The 16,969-nt window shown below is 41.0% G+C and overlaps 1 protein-coding gene across 5 annotated transcripts in view; it reads left to right on the top strand.

The window, feature by feature from the left end:
• LOC101166705 (filamin-C) overlaps positions 1 to 16,969 on the top strand; it is a 152,812-nt gene that overhangs the window by 44,168 nt on the left and 91,675 nt on the right. For all 5 annotated transcript variants that reach the window (XM_023952378.1, XM_023952375.1, XM_023952374.1 and 2 more), the window contains 8 exons: positions 5,041 to 5,167; positions 5,287 to 5,423; positions 7,291 to 7,484; positions 7,587 to 7,700; positions 7,779 to 7,922; positions 10,224 to 10,347; positions 16,615 to 16,775; positions 16,857 to 16,947. In XM_023952378.1, the coding sequence (XP_023808146.1) occupies positions 5,041 to 5,167; positions 5,287 to 5,423; positions 7,291 to 7,484; positions 7,587 to 7,700; positions 7,779 to 7,922; positions 10,224 to 10,347; positions 16,615 to 16,775; positions 16,857 to 16,947 (1,092 nt within the window). The remainder of the gene's footprint in view (positions 1 to 5,040; positions 5,168 to 5,286; positions 5,424 to 7,290; positions 7,485 to 7,586; positions 7,701 to 7,778; positions 7,923 to 10,223; positions 10,348 to 16,614; positions 16,776 to 16,856; positions 16,948 to 16,969) is intronic.

Genomic DNA, 16,969 nt, shown 5'->3' on the forward strand with positions numbered 1-16,969 from the left:
AACACCAGCTTCAACTGGAACCAGACCACCGGCTGTACCCAAACCCGCAACACCGGAGTCACCAGGAACCAGAATACCTTCTCCACTTAAGACTGCTGCACCAGGTTCTCCAGGATCCAGGACACCGGCTTCATCTGGATCGAGAACACTGGCTTCAACTGGAACCAGAATACCTGATCCACCCAAGCCGACAACACCAGCTTCATCTGGATCCAGAGCACCGGCTCTACCCAAACCTGTGACACCGGCATCACACGTATCCAGAACACCGGCTTCACAAGGATCCAGAACACTGGTTCCACCCAAGTCCACAACACCTGGACCCGGAACATCAGTCCCACCCAAGCCCAGGACGTCGGCCCTAGCTGGATCAGTAACATGGGCACCATTCAGGTCTGTTAGGTCAGTTCTACCTAGGTCTGGAACACCTGTTTCAAATGAGTCAACAAACCCTATTTCTACCTTGATTAATACTGTCAAACCACTTCATCAAGTGAAAAAGGAAGTCATATTTAAGCATCCCAAGCAAAAGTTTTTCCAGACGTTAAATAACGCAATAATTTTATGGTGTAGGAAAGACAAACCGAAAGGGCTGCTGGGAGGTCATATTAACATCCGAAGTATCACACCTAAATGTGATCAAATACAGCATCTTCTGAATGAATCAAATATTGACTTCCTCTGCTCAACAGAGTCCTGGTTACATAAAAATTCCCCCCTAGCTGCCCTGTCTGTACCAGGATATAAGGTTTTTAGAAGGGACAGAACAGAGGGTAGGGGCGGAGGGGTAATGTTCTATTTAAAGGATCACCTAAAGTGCAGTCAAATACAATATACATTTCCTAACCATTTAGAATGTATTGGACTTAATGTAAGCCTCTCTCCTCAAATGTCCATTATACTAATTGGAATATATAGGCCTCCATCATCCTCCAATGAATTCTATGAGCAACTGGAGGACATTTTAAAGCAGTGTAATTGGAAAAAGGAAATCCTCCTATTTGGTGACTTCAATGTAAACTGGTTGGATAAAACAAGCCGCAAGAAACTGGAATCAGTTGTAAACAGACATGATCTTGTACAACTAATACAAGGACCAACAAGAATAACTAAATCAACGGAAACATGTATAGACCTAGTGTTCTCTAATAGACAAGAAAGAATTTATAAAACTTACAATTTAGTCACCGGTCTATCAGATCATAACTTAATTCTTTTTTCAAGGAAACTACCCAAACATAGGTCCTTGTGCCCCCTTAATAAACCAGTGAAGCAGGTAAAAATACCACAAAGTGAAACTAAGAACTTAGAGACAACTTTGAAAGGAGTGAATTGGTCAGAACATCTTTTGCATGATCAAGTGAATGAAAACTGTAAAACATTTACCAAAATACTTCAGGATATATTGCTTCAATATAAAAAAGAGGTAAAAGCAAGGCACCAAAAAGGGCATCTGCCTTGGCTGAATGACAAAATCTGGAAACTGATGAAACAGAGAGATAAAGCACTTAAAATGTTCATGAAAACTAAATCAACCACCAATAGATTGCTATTTACCTCACTAGGGAATAAAGTTACTGCAGAAATCAGACATGCTAAAGCTAATTTCTTCATCAATGCTATAATTAACTCAAAAGGTAATGCAAAAGAAGTCTGGACACACATTCATAAACTGGCAGGATGCTTTACTGCAACACGTAACATTAGTGAAATAAAATTAAAGAAGGGTCCATCCAATGACCCTTTAGATCAGGGGTCGGGAACCTTTTTGGCCGAGAGAGCCATAAACGCCAAATATTTTTAAATGTAATTTCGAAAGAGCCATACAATAATGTTGTGTCTCTTTCCCACACTGAGGCACGGAGACTTAACCTCTTTTAAAGTTCTTTATTCTGGTTACTGTAGACCACAACAAACGCCGTACAATTAATTCATCAACTCCTGAATCTCTCCTGCCGAGACGAGAGAGAGCGCTTCTCCCAACTTTATACCCCCCCCCTCCCGCTCCAGCCCTCCCATTTTCCTTATTCGGCCCATAGCTGAACCCCATTGGTCCAAATTACCTAACAACAGGCTGAGCGACAGAACTGAGAGCCAATCAGATCTCTGCTTGATGCCTTCAATGAACCCCAGAATTTTTAACGCGGCCCGACAGCCAAGTTAAACTCAGTCCGCGACAATTTGTTTAAAACTAAATATACAAATGAATGTGTGCATTTGATGTAATTTCAACATTTTTAAAGTACAATAAGTCTGTGGATCCTTTTTAATAACATTGTTATGCTGTTGCTAATAAATGATGAGTATTTCTCGTGGTAGTTTTGTTGATGGTCTAGTCTGGTTGATCCGTGGTGAGTTTCTGCTTCATGCAGGCATTGAGACTTTAAATGTGATCGTAGGTCTGAATGTTCTGTAGATGTGAGACAGACTGCTCACATGCAGACGCGGAGCCAGACACACACTCACACGCTGCAGTGAGTGACGGGCAGCGGGGTTTTACGTTTTTACAATCCCTGCGCGATTCACCTGCTGTCCCCACAACCCCTCCCTCACCCTCTGCTTTCTTCCTCACACTCCCATCCCCGCAACTGCGCGCTCTTTCTCAGAGACGAGAGCGCGCAGTTTTAGGCACGGCAATTCACAGGTTTCCGGGTGGTACAAACTCTGTGAAATAATAGATAATAGTAAACTGATAGTTTTTTCTCCAAGCACCGCTACTACTGCGCGCCTCTGGCATCGCATCGCGCCCGAAAAGGACTGGTCTAATGAAAAAAAGTAAAATTAAAGATTTGTCTGCGAGCCACATGTGACCATCAAAAGAGCCATATATGGCTCGCGAGCCATAGGTTCCCGACCCCTGCTTTAGATATTCCAGATGCCTTCAACAGATATTTTGTGACCTCGGCCATAAACTTGACACAGACATTGTCTCCTGTTACAATCCAGCCTGTTGTAATGCCTGCTTCAGTAATAGAATCAACGTTTAGTCTAAGTCCAGTATCACAAGAACAAATTGGAAAAATACTTGGTGGTTTCAAAAATTCTAAAGCTGAAGATGCATTTGGCCTGAGCACATTAATTATAAGAACTCACAAAGAGTCACTGGTATGTCCTATTACCACCATAATCAACAAATCAATAAACACAAGTACTTTTCCAGACCAAAAACATCAGTGATCACACCAATCCTTAAATTTGGAGATCCAACAGAAATAACCAATTACAGACCAATAAGCATCTTGCCAGTCGTGTCTAAAGTGCTGGAAAAGTGTGTAGCAGAACAACTTGTAGGACATCTTAACTATAGTTTTTATAACCTCCATCAAATGCAATTTGGATTTAGAAAGCATCACTCTACGGAAACAGCGGTCTGTTTTCTTCTCGAAAACTTAAAACTAAAGATTGACAGAGGAGGAGTTGTGGGAGCTGTGTTCCTTGACCTTAAGAAAGCTTTTGACACAGTCAACAGGGATATCTTAATATAAAAATTACATCATTTTAATCTTTCACCAAGAACTCTACTCTGGCTGGAATCTTACCTGACATGCAGGAAACAACAGGTCAGAGTCAATAATGCAACATCATCATGTGGAGAAAATCAACTAGGGTTACCTCAAGGCTCATCATTATCCCCATTACTGTTCAGTCTTTACATCAATGACCTCCCTAGCTGCTGCCCACCTAATGTGCAGTGCCAGCTTTATGCAGATGATGCTGTCATCTATGTTCATGCTAGGGACAGATACCAAGCAGCTCAAGAACTCACATCAGCCATGAACAAGATCTCAGAGTGGCTACAAAAATCCCAGCTGATTCTCAATGTATCTAAAACCGTGTGCATGTATTTTTCTAAAAGCTCAACTAACCAAGACACCCCTCCGGTATTGATAAATGGAACAGCTATACAATATGTCTCTGAATATAAATATCTAGGAATAACAATTGACACACAATTAACATTCAAATCACACATCAAAAAGGTTGTGAACTCAATTAAATTCAATTTAACAAATTTTAGACACATAAGAAACAACTTAACTCTGGAAGCTGCTAAGCTGTACTATAATGCAGTGATTGTTTCACAAATGACCTACTGTATGACCAGCTGGGCATCAGCATGCGGAACCATTCTGAAACCTCTACAAACTGTTCACAAACAAGCTCTGAAAACTTTGGACAAAAAGCCCAAAAGCCACCATAATTGTAAAATACTTCAGAAACACAATCTACTGAGCTTCAATAATATGATTCAACATACAGATTGCATATTGGTCTATAAAATCCTTCATGGTCTGGCTCCTCCCCCACTTCAGGACTTTGTCAAAAAAAGACAAAACAGAAGCACCAGAGCAAGTTCAAGAGGCGACTGCATCATTCCTTCCAGAAAAAGCAGCTTTGGACAGACTGTTTTCTCCTTTCGAGCCTCTCAAACCTGGAACACAATCCCAGAAAGCATTCGACAGCTCTCCACACTTCCATCTTTCTCAAAACAATTAAGATCTTGGCTGCTGGAAAACCAAACTTGCACTCATAGCTAATTTTAGGGACAATGTAAGAAAACTGTTTGCTAACTAAAGTAAAAATAAACCATTGGGGGGTGAAAAAAAGTGGTCACAGTTGTCATAGTATTGTTCTGATTTTGGCGATTTTATTGATGTATATTTTGGGGAACTATGCATTTGAAACTGTTTTAAATGTTATCCGAGTTATGTTAATTTTATGTCATTTTTCTAATGCAATTTTACGCTATATATGTACATTTTTACTCTGTTTTACTCATTTTATTTTAAGTCTCTAGGTGGCTGGCCATGGTCAGAACGGGACAGAGGATGGAAATTAGCCTAGGCTACAATCCTGCATATTTACAGTGTCTCATTACCTTTAGAGTATTCTACACTGTTTGTTGTATGCATTGTCCCTTAAATAAATAAATACAAATACAAATACAAATTTCATTTTCCACAACTAAGTCAGGTTCTACATTTTACATGAGGATATGTTTTTAATGTGGCCTTTACAAACAGATGTGTTGGTTTTCAGGGGGACTGGAGGAGCCTGTGAAGGTTTTTGAGATGAAGAACTGTGTCTATGAATGCAATTATTACCCCATCATGACAGGAAAATACCTGGTAACCATCACATGGGGGGGACACAGCATATTGCGCAGGTGAGGTGACTGAGGACTTGAAATGGTTGGGCTTGGATGCTGCCTTGACGTTTTCTAGAACTAATCTTTATGTATGACCTTTGAAAAACAGGGCTGCTGTGCTATTTTTTTCCCCCCAGCCCTTTTGAGGTCCATGTCAGCGAGGAGGCGGGACCTCAGAAGGTTAGGGCCTGGGGTCCAGGTCTGGAGGCAGGGTTGGTGGGGAAGAGTGCAGACTTTGTGGTGGAAGCCATCGGCACAGAAGTGGGAACTCTGGGTAAGTTTTGACTCTGGTTCTGGCTTTTGTGGGTCAGAGGGGGCAGTCAGATGTAGAGACACAACAGAGGGAACTCATTTATAAAACTTTGCGTAGGATTTGCGTCAGAAGTGGCGTACGGATGAAACATAGGACGTGCGTACGCACAGAAATATTCAGATTTATAAAACCGTGCGCACGCACATCCTACGCATCTTTCCCTTAATAAATCACAACCAATTCTAAATGCAGAGCAGCTTTTGCGGCTTCATGACACGCCCATAGCTGCCCATAAATAGTCAGTGAAACGCCCACAAATGAATATTCATTGATTGCGAAACCATGGCAAACACAGAGAGGAAATGAAAAAAACGTAACTTCACTCAATGTGAAGTAGAAGTTATCGTTGGCGAGGTGGAAAAGAAGAGAAAAGTGTTGTTTGGAGGGCACAGTGTGGGCATTACTAATGCCAAAAAGGCACGTGAGCGGCAGACGGTGGTAGACGCCGGAAATGCTGTAGCCTCACAACCTCGGACCATTGTTAAATAAAAAAGAAATGGTCGGACATCAAAGTCAAGGCCACAAAACGTCTGGCGCTCCATCGCCAGAGTGTGTCTGCCGGGGGGGGGCACCGGAGCTGACCCCTCTTGATGAGAGACAAGCGGCAAGAATTGGGGAATCCCTTAAGTGGAGTAGTGACTAAGGCGGAGGGGGACGCCGACGCGCCAGATGCACCGGGTGACACACCCCCAAAAGCCCGCAGAGGTCCAACAGGACGGCTGGAGGAAGTCAGAACCGGCTCATAAGCCACTCGTCCTCGTTTGCCAGCAAGTCTTCTTGTCTAAAGATACGTTCACTCCCAATTCTTCCATTTGCCACATATTCTAAGAGCGCCAGATCAGCCATTGTGCGTCATTACACATTGTTATGGGGCATTTTATTTCCCTCCATTTAATTACATCTGACAAGCTACAGATGTCGGTAATAATCCACGTGGAAATGGGAAATTGATCAGCAAATGTAATTTCTTGTTGCTTTCTGAATGGTTGAGACATACGCCATACATTGTTTTATCAAAAATAAAACAAACTAAAGGCATATGCATGAATACCATAATTCTGTAGCTTATGAAGAAATGTTTTACTATGAAAACAACTTTCCCCAGTGGATAATTAATGCATCTCTCTCTATCCATCCGTCTGTCTGTCTAATTGCACCTATATCTGCTCCACCAGACGGACACACTGACGAGAATATCAGTTTTGTACAGTATTTATTCTGTTAACTATATTATTTATGAGGATGAATTGCACAACATGCCAATATTGCAGAACATATTTCACTTTTCTTTTTGCAAATAAGTGTTCATTTGAATTTCTGTTGTAATTTTCGTTTGATTTTTTTGTTTGTTTCACTGCTGATCGATCAAACGGGTGTTGGTGTAGCTGTTAATTGTCAGACTTGCTTTGTGAAGTCTTCATGTTATTTCTGAGAGGCAGTATTGTCATTTTCACTTTCATGTGTTTCTTCCATCTGCCGACGGCGTCGCCGTTTCTCATTTCACCCGTTTTTGTGCGTACGCCTGGGTCAGAGCTTGGAGGACCGCACATTTTCCCCTCAAGTTTGCTTTTTATAAATCTCAACTATTGCGTAGAGAGTGGCGTACGCCTTCTTTTGTGCGTACGCAACCTTTAGAAATGAGGCCCCAGATCTGCACCAGAAAACAAGTCTAAATAGTTTTTCCATCTTAATCCTCCTAACAAACACTTTTGTCCAGAAAAAAAAGCATCAGACTTCCCGTCAGTGATAGAAGACGGGAAACTACAATCCCAAATATGTGGAAGCATAACTTTCTAAGTATTGTTTGCCTTGTTGGAACTGTGTGCAGGTTTTTCCATTGAGGGTCCTTCTCAGGCTAAGATCGAGTGTGACGACAAAGGTGATGGGTCGTGTGATGTCCGATACTGGCCAACGGAGCCAGGCGACTATGCCGTCCATGTCATATGTGATGATGAAGACATAAAAGATAGCCCATTCATGGCTCACATCCTCTCAGATCCTGCCGACATCTTTCCTGAAAAAGTCTGAATAAAGTTCCAACAAATTCAGTCCTCTGGCAGACGCTTTACTCCTAAAACTGATAAATGATAAATGATGATGTCCTGGATCTTGTCTTTATTTCAGGTAAAATGTTTTGGTCCTGGCCTCGAGCCTTTTGGTTGCATAATTAACAAAGCAGCAGACTTCACCATCAATGCCCAAGAAGCTGGAAGAGGAGAGCTGAAGCTCTATGCGCAGGTGAGGATTGTAAGATCAGATGTTCTGAGACCGTCCCTCCCCACCTTGACATTTATGACCTGTGTTTTTTGCTGTCAGGATTCAGATGGCTTCCCCATTGAAATCCAACTCACTGACAGTGGAAACGGCACATACTTCTGTGTTTATGTCCCCACCAAACCCATCAAGTATACCATCATCATCACCTGGGGGGAAATCAACATTCCCAACAGCCCCTTCAGGGTATGAATCCATCAAACGTCCACAAGTTCCAATGTTGATGACTTCAAACTTGATGTCAGGTCACAGAGATGGTCCTCCACTAGTAGTTTCACTAAGAGTGCTGGAGCAGCATCCCCAGAAAACAGAAAGTAAACGCTTTTTTCAGACGTTTTTTTGGTTCTATTATAAATGTAAAAGATTAAAGGAGAAGCCTGAGCTGTTTTCCTTTAAAGGTTGTGTTTTGTTGTTAGAGTTCAGTCCCCTCCAACAAAAATCATTGCAAAAAGACCTTTGGACTGTTTCAACTCATCAGCCCAAGCTGTTCCCATTTCCAATCACTAATCAGATTTTTCAAATCAATGATTTTGTAGATGTACAGAGGTATGAGAAAGTTTGGGCCCCCCTGATAATTTTCAAAATTGTTCTTCATAAATCATTGGTTGTTCGGATCATCAATTTCAGTTAAATATATCATATAGCAGATGAACACAGTGATATTTGAGAGGTGAAATGAAGTTTATTGGATTTAAAGAAGCTGTGCAATAATTACTTACACAAAAATAGGCAGGTGCAGAAATTTGGGCACCCCAACAGAAACATGCCATCAATATTTAGTAGATCCTCCTTATCCAATCCCTTCCTATAGCTTCCAATTAGGGCCTGGATTCTGGTTGGACCATTCCTCTTTGTAAAACATCTCCAGTTCAGCCAGATTTGATGGCTTCTGAGCATGGACAGCCCGCTTTAAATCACACCACAGATTTTCAATAATATTCAGGTCTGGAGATTGAGATGGTCGTTCCAGAACATTCTACTTGTTCCTCTGCATGAATGCCTTTGTAGAATTGGAGCAGTGTGTAGGGTCATTGTCTTGTTGAACTATCCAACTTCAACTTTGTCACTGATTCTTGAACATTGTAAGAATCTGCTGATACTGGACTGGAATCCATGCCACCTTCAACTTTGACAAGATTTCCAGAACCCGCACTGGCCACACAGCCCCAAAGCATGATGGAACCCCCACCAAATCTGACTGTGGGTCGTAAGTGTTTGTCTTGGAATGCTGTGTTCTTTGTTGGCCAAGCATACGGCCCCTTGTTATGTCCAAACAACTCAATTTTATTTTCATCAGTCCACAGCACCTTATTCCAAAATGAAGCTGGCTTATCCAAATGTCCTTTAGCAAACCTCAAGCGACTCCATTTGTGGTATGTGCGCAAAAAGAACTTCTTCCGCATTCCTCTTCCATACAGCATCTCCTGGTGGAAAGTGCGCTGAATGGTTGAACGATGCACAGTGACACCATCTGCAGCCAGATCACGTTGTAGGTCTTTGGAGCTGCTCTGTGGGTTGACTTTTTTTTTTTTTTTGTGGGTTGACTTTGATTGTTCTAACCATCCTTCACCCCTGCCTATCTGAGATTTTTCTGGGCTGGCCACTCCGGGCCTTTTCTTGAACTGTGTCTGTGGTCTTCCATTTTCTCACTCTATTCCTGACAGTGGAAACTGACAGCTGAAATCTCTTAGCAAGCGTTTTGTATCCTTCACCTAAACTAAGATGTTGAACAATCTTTGTTTTCAGGTCATCTGACAGCTGTTTGGAGGTTCCCATGTTGACATTCTTCAGAAAAGATGAAAAGAGGAGAAAAACGTGCTCTTGACCACCTTAAATACCTCTTCTCACTTCTCAAAAATCACTGTGTTCATCTGCTATATGATATATTTAACTGAAATTGATGTTCCAAACAACCAATGATTTATGAAGAAAAATCTTGGAAATTATCAGATGGGCCTGAACTTTCATACCACTGTAGATGTTGCAGCCCCCTTTCTGTTTACACATTGTGCGTTTAGAGTAACGCTATGGTATGCAATGGCAGCAACATCAGATCTATCCAGCCGGAGAGTTTAGATCCAGATTCCAGCTCAGACCAGGAAAACAAAGACGTTCGTGGAGCTATTGGTCTGACAGTGGATGATCAGAAATGGGTGGAGCAGGGAGATAGTGACCTGCTGATTGTAGCATCTACGTCACAGCTACAGGTTTCTTCAAACTGCATTTTTTCATCCTCTCCTGATTCACAATGATTTGAATAAAGAACTACACAGAAAGGCAGTTTTAAATGTTATTTTCCCTATACATGTCCTCCATCAGAAAAATGCTAAAAAAAAAAAAAACTGTTTAAAACACCAAAATAGCATTTTCATTGGGGTGGGTCTTTAAAACCATTAAAACTTTTAGTAACTATAATCCTCTGTCCTGATGTGTTTGCTTACCTTTTATAAGGTACAATAAAGTTGTGGCACTGATTCTGATTCATAGGTGACAGTCGGAGAAGGAAGCCACCCAGAGAATGTGAAAGTTTACGGTCCGGGTGTTGAGAAGTTTGGGTTGAAAGCCAACGAGCCAACGTACTTTACTGTGGACTGCAGCGAGGCTGGACAGGGTGAGAATGTCTGATAGTTGGACATGATGCCAACTTCCAGCAACAGCTAGAACAGACTGAGCAGGTCTTTTATCAAGCAATTGTATTTTATAAAGTTTTAAGCAAAACACCTGTTTCTGTCAACGTTATCTTCTGGCAAGGTGCTGTGGTTAAAGCAGGTGGTTCAAATCCTGGCATGGTCCTCTCTCTTAGACAGTAGCATGTATTCCTTGTCTATGGGGTAAATTTTGATGGGGTTTGATGGAATTTTATTTGTTGGACTGAAAGGAGAAAGAGGTGGATTTGTAGTGTAAAGTGTAATTGAAATATTTGTCTCAACAAACAAGTAAACACGAATGAATGTCAAATCCATTCACATGTTAGTTTCCTAAAGTTCAGCCCACCCATTTTTTTTCACATCCAAAGAATCCAAAGGGAATATTCTTAGAACATTCTAGACACTGGATGGTCACATGACTTTGCTAAATTCAAAGCGTTTTCTCACATTAGACTGGAATGATGGACTGATCTGCTTTTGCGGCATCACGTCATTTTTTACTTTATAGTAAAATAAACCTACTGTGACTCAATCCAGATGGTATTTTCCAAGATCTTATTAAATGATTTATTTCATTTTAGGTCATTTCAGTTTTGAACAATTTAATTCAATAAACAACTTGCCTCTGACAGATCGGTCTGGTTAGATTGTGGGAATAGAAATCGATGAATCGATTTCATCCCAAGTTGCAATGAATTTAGGAGACAAAGTATTGGAAGCCAGGTTGACGTCTGAAATGAGCATTTGTGAGCAGCAGTATGGTGTCATGCAGAGAAATGGGAAAAGGTGCATCCACCAACAGAATAAAAGTTAACTAGACTTCTTCAAGGAAGAATAGTTTTTATCTACAAATTGCCATGAAGTCCACACCACATATCCTTCACCAAGTGGACAGAGTTGAAGTCCAAGGTTCTGTCATGCACAAGGAGCCTTTGGCCGTTCAGAACAACTAGAAGCCTGAATGAAAACAAGACATAATAAAAAAGTCAAGAAAGGTTCTACTAAAACTATAAAACGTGCAGCACCAAAAAAACAGGCTCGTCCAAAAGCCCCACAGTCGGTCTGAAAGTTCTGCTTTCAGTTCCTTTTTTTCTTTGAAAGATTTTACATTTTTTATAGAAACACACATGCATATAAAAAGCAGCTTTAAAACTGTAGTTGCAGATCGTAGGTAAAAAAAAAAACACCGAGTATATACATATATACACTGACCAAAAATATAAACGCAACACTTTTGTTATTGCTCCCATTTTTTATGGTATGAACTCAAAGATGTGAAACATTTTCCACAGACACAAAATAACCAGTTCTCTGAAATATTGTTCACAAATCTTTCTAAATCTGTGATAGTGAGCACTTCTCCTTTGCCAAGACAATCCATCCCACCTCACAGGTGTGCCATATCAAGATGCTGATTAGACAGCATGATTATTGCACAGGTGTGCCTTAGACTGGCCACAAGAAAAGACCACTCTGAAATCTTCAGTTTTGTTTTATTGAGGGGGTCAGGGGACTCAGACAACCAGTCAGTATCTGGTGTGACCACCATTTGCCTCATGAAGTGCGACACATCTCCTTGGCATAGAGTTGATCAGGTTGTCTATTGTGGCCTGTGGAATGTTGGTCCACTCTTCTTCAATGGCTGTGCGAAGCTGCTGGATATTGGCAGGAACTGGAACACGCTGTCTTACATGCCAATCCAGAGCATCCCAAACACGCTCAATGGGTGACATGTCCGGTGAGGATGCTGGCCATGCAATAACTGGGATGTTTTCAGCTTCCAAGAATTGTGTACAGATCCTTGCAACATGGGGCCGTGCATTATCATGCTGCAACATGAGGTGATGTTGTTGGATGTACGGCACAACAATGGGCACCAGGATCTCGTCACGGCATCTCTGTGCATTCAAAATGCCATCAATGAAATGCACCTGTGTTCGTCGCCCATAACATATGCCTGCCCATACCATAACCCCACCACCACCATGGGCTACTCGATCCACAACATTGACATCAGGAAACCGCTCACCCACACGACGCCACACACGCTGTCTGCCATCTGCCCTGAACAGTGTAAACCGGGATTCATCCGTGAAGAGAACACCTCTCCAACGTGCCAGACGCCATCGCATGTGAGCATTTGCCCACTCAAGTCGGTTACGACAACGAACTGGAGTGAGGTCGAGACCTCGATGAGGACGACGAGCATGCAGATGAGCTTCCCTGAGACGGTTTCTGACAGTTTGTGCAGAAATTCTGTGGTTATGCAAACCGATTGTTTCAGCAGCTGTCCGAGTGGCTGGTCTCAGATTATCTTGAAGGTGGACATGCTGGATGTGGAGGTCTTGGGCTGGTGTGGTTACACATGGTCTGCGGTTGTGAGGCCGGTAGGATCTGCTGCCAAATTCTCAGAAATGCCTTTGGAGACGGCTTATGGTGGAGAAATGGACATTCAATTCCCTAGCAACAGCTCTGGTGGACATTCCTGCTATCACCATGCCAATTGCACGCTCCCTCAAAACTTGTGACATCTGTGGCATTGTGCTGTGTGATACAACTGAAGATTTCAGAGTGGCCTTTTCTTGTGGCCAGTCTAAGGCACACCTGTGCAATAATCATGCTGTCTAATCAGCATCTTGATATGGCACACCTGTGAGGTGGGATGGATTGTCTTGGCAAAGGAGAAGTGCTCACTATCACAGATTTAGACAGATTTGTGAACAATATTTCAGAGAACTGTTTATTTTGTGTCTGTGGAAAATGTTTCACATCTTTGAGTTCATACCATAAAAAATGGGAGCAATAACAAAAGTGTTGCGTTTATATTTTTGGTCAGTGTATGTACATATACAGGCCTACACAAATGAAAGTAAAGTACAACCTGCCAACCAGTGGCATGTGAAACACAATTTGCTTATAGATTTCCCTTGGCAAATTTTTATAAAACAGACAACAACAACAATAACCCAGTTAAAATAGACCAAAAATAACATTAATGTTACAACATATTTAGGTCAGAAATGAACCATATATATATATATATATATATATATATATATATATATATATATATATATATATATATATATATATATATATATATATATATTACATAAATACATAAACATACTCTTATAAGGAAAATAAAAAACAACAAAACAAAAACAAAAAAAACACTTAAATACACATAAACTGCAGCTCCCTCCTAAATCGCGAATACATTCTTTAAAACCTCTTGCCTCATGTAAATGGGAAACCCACAATATTTGTTATGAAAGGTGCCCACATTTTATGATATTAGCCCGTTGAGCCCTGTATACTATACCTAAGGGATTCCATTCGTAAACACATCGCTTCTCTCCCCCATTGGACAAAGTTCATCCTTCCACTTCACTAGGATCAGTCTTCGTGCCAGAAGAGATAGAAAAGCTATTGCATTGGTTTGATGTGAGCTTAGGCCCTCTCTGTTCGGGAGAGCACCAAACACTGTTGTGAATGGATTGGGATCTATTCTTCTCCCAAACAGATGTGAAAAAGTTTTAAAAGCCGAGTCTCAGAACTTATGTAAGGCAGTACATGACCAAAACTTGTGACTCATCGTGGCAGGTGAATGCTTACATCTTGGACACCGATCGTCACTGCTGTTGTATATCCTTGCCAGCTTAGCTTGTTAAGTATGAGCGATGGAAAACTTTGAATTGTGTCAAACTGTGTCAAAGGCAGATGGATGTTGAATGTGTGAGGGTAATACTTATGTTCCAGATTTTCTCTGGACTCTCCAAATTCAGGTCTTGCTCCCAGGAGTTTTTAAACTGACTTAGTGATGTAGGATCAGTGTGATGTAGTTGATTCTATATTTGCGACATATGACCTCTGGTGGTGGATTGAGACTGCAGGCAATTTTCGAGAGTACCGGGGAGCGGTTGTGTTGGATAGGTAGTGAAGTGTTTCCCTGCAAAGCTACGGACCTGTAGGCATTTCTTAAAAAAAATGAGACTTGTGAATATCAAAATTTTTACAGATGTTTTCAAAAGACATGATTGAACCATCAACAAATAAATCAGTAAGAAGCGCTATTCCTTTTCTCCGCCATGTTTTAAAACCAAAATCATTTAGGGCAGGTGGGAAAAATGCATTGGAGGAGATTGTTGAGTAAATGAGAGTCTGCTTAAACCCAAAGTGGCGACGACATTGGAACCAGATATCAAGAGTGTCTATGATCACTGTGTTTCGGAAGCTCAGTTTTTCAGTAATTGGCAATAAGGCACACATAAATGACACTGGTGATGCAGGGAGATTAGAGGTGAGTTCCATGGTGGACCAAAGGGGTCCTCTGTTTTCTTTAAAAGTGCATAGCCAAATTGAGAGTTTTATAATATTATTTAGAGTGTTGCAATTTAGACCTGCGTATTCTAGGGCATTTTTTATTCCATATAAATGAAGAAATAAGTCCATATAACGTTTTAAAGAATACCTTAGGGAGAAAAAGGGGGGTCATCTGGAAAAAATACATAAATTTAGGCAGAACTGCCATTTTTATTACGTTGATTCACCCCGCTAGAGAGATGGGTAGATTCAAGATTCAAGATTCAAGATTCTTTTATTTGTCACATACAAAGTTATATTTAGCAAATACAACCAGTAGTGAAATGTAACCCAGGTCCGCTCCATGGACAGTGCAATAGAGCCGACCATCTGGCCAGATCTGCTTTTGTTTTCTCCAAACGTGAGGAAAAGTTATATTTAAAAAGATTATTATAAGTATTAGTAATTTGAATTCCAAGATAAACGAATGATTTTTTTTTCTACTGTAAATGGAAATTTTGAATAATCCAAGTCCCTTGCCAGGTGATTGATAGGAAAAAGGATACTTTTTCCTAAATTCAGTTTGTACCCTGATAAAGATCCGAAGGAGCCAAGTAGTTCTAACATTCTCGGAATAGAATCCTCTGGGTTTGTGATGTATAAAAAGTAAGTCGTCAGCATACAATGAAGTTTGTGTACCTCTGCACCCCGACTGATCCCATTAATTCCTTTGTCTGTTCGTAGGGCTATTGCCAGCGGCTCTATTGCAAAATTAAAAAGTATTGGGCTCAGCTGGCATCCCTGAAGGGTGCCTCTATGCAAATCTTAGAAGTAAAAATATTATCCACCAAAAAGTAATCAATCCTTGAATATGAATGATGTACCGGAGAAAAGAAAGATTGTTTTGCTGATGACTCAGTTACACGCAGTGGATCAGACACCATAATTTTGAATGAATGTGTTGTGAACAGAAACTGTTAGCAGAGTGATATGTCTGTGAAAAAGAGCTGTGTGTTAACTTATGAGCATCAGCGGAGCACAGGTGCGTTTCCTGAAGAAAGACTATATCTGGTTTGAAGTTAAGCAGATGTATAAAGACTCTCCTCCGTTTGAGCAGAATATTAAGGCCCTTTACGTTCCATGTAATAAATGTCACTGAGTTGGCTCCACTGTTTGTCTTAGATTAGTAAGGGCGGCAATGTCTACTTAGGTTTCATCTTCTCATAAAGGTGCACATCCACACAAGGATGAGGTATATATGTTTGGCACTGCAGCAAAAACAAAACAAAACCTACAAACAAAAACATTATCACACACATTAAACCCGAATCTCCCCCCTCCCTCCCAATGAGCTGGTGTACCATGTAAACCTGTTCTACCCCCAAACTCACCAACCAAAATACTCATAACAGAAAATACCTAGGAAAAAATATTCCCATCTAACAGAATCTAAACTAAAATATAACTAACCTCCCTCTCCAGAACACTCTCCTTCATTTGTTTCAGTCTTCCTGCTGGTTTATATGCAGCAGATGTTTCAGGGTGTAGTCTTTGGCTGCAGCGGGATCCAGGAATAGTTTCTCACCCAAGCTTCAAGAACGCTCAACCTCGCAGGGTACAGCATTCCATATTTCACACCCTGGCATCCTCGCAGCAGCTCTTTAACTTCTTTAAAGGCTCCTTTTCTCTTTGCATTTGGTGAAAGAACTACAACAAGAACATGGAGGCTTTTTTTGAAGGTCTACTACCATCAGAACAACATCTTCTAACCTTTGTCCAATGTGGATCCTCTCTTTTAAATTGGATTTAGTTAGTCCAAACGTTTAATTTTTTCATTTTACAGATGTTACTTAAACACAAGTCAATTGATTTAATTTTCTTGGATTGTATTTTGTTTGTCTTTGATAACGGCATTTACCTTCCAGGTGATGTCAGCATTGGGATAAAATGTGCCCCAGGTGTGGTTGGACCTGCAGAGGCTGACATTGACTTTGACATAATAAAAAATGACAATGACACATTCACGGTGAAGTACACACCACCAGGTCCCGGCAAGTACACAATCATGGTTCTGTTTGGTGATCAGGTGAGAGTAAAATAAGACTTGACTAATCCTTCTCTTCAAGCAAAACATGTCTCAGGCTTTTCACTTTTCTTGTAAACATAGGAAATTCCCATCAGTCCCTTCAGAATAAAGGTGGATCCCTCCCACAATGCTGCAAAGGTTAGAGCAGAAGGGCCTGGACTCGACCAAACTGGTAAGATGTCTTACAGCTCTCG

The sequence above is a fragment of the Oryzias latipes genome, chromosome 23, assembly GCF_002234675.1.
Source record: "Oryzias latipes chromosome 23, ASM223467v1".
NCBI classification, from domain to species: domain Eukaryota; kingdom Metazoa; phylum Chordata; class Actinopteri; order Beloniformes; family Adrianichthyidae; genus Oryzias; species Oryzias latipes.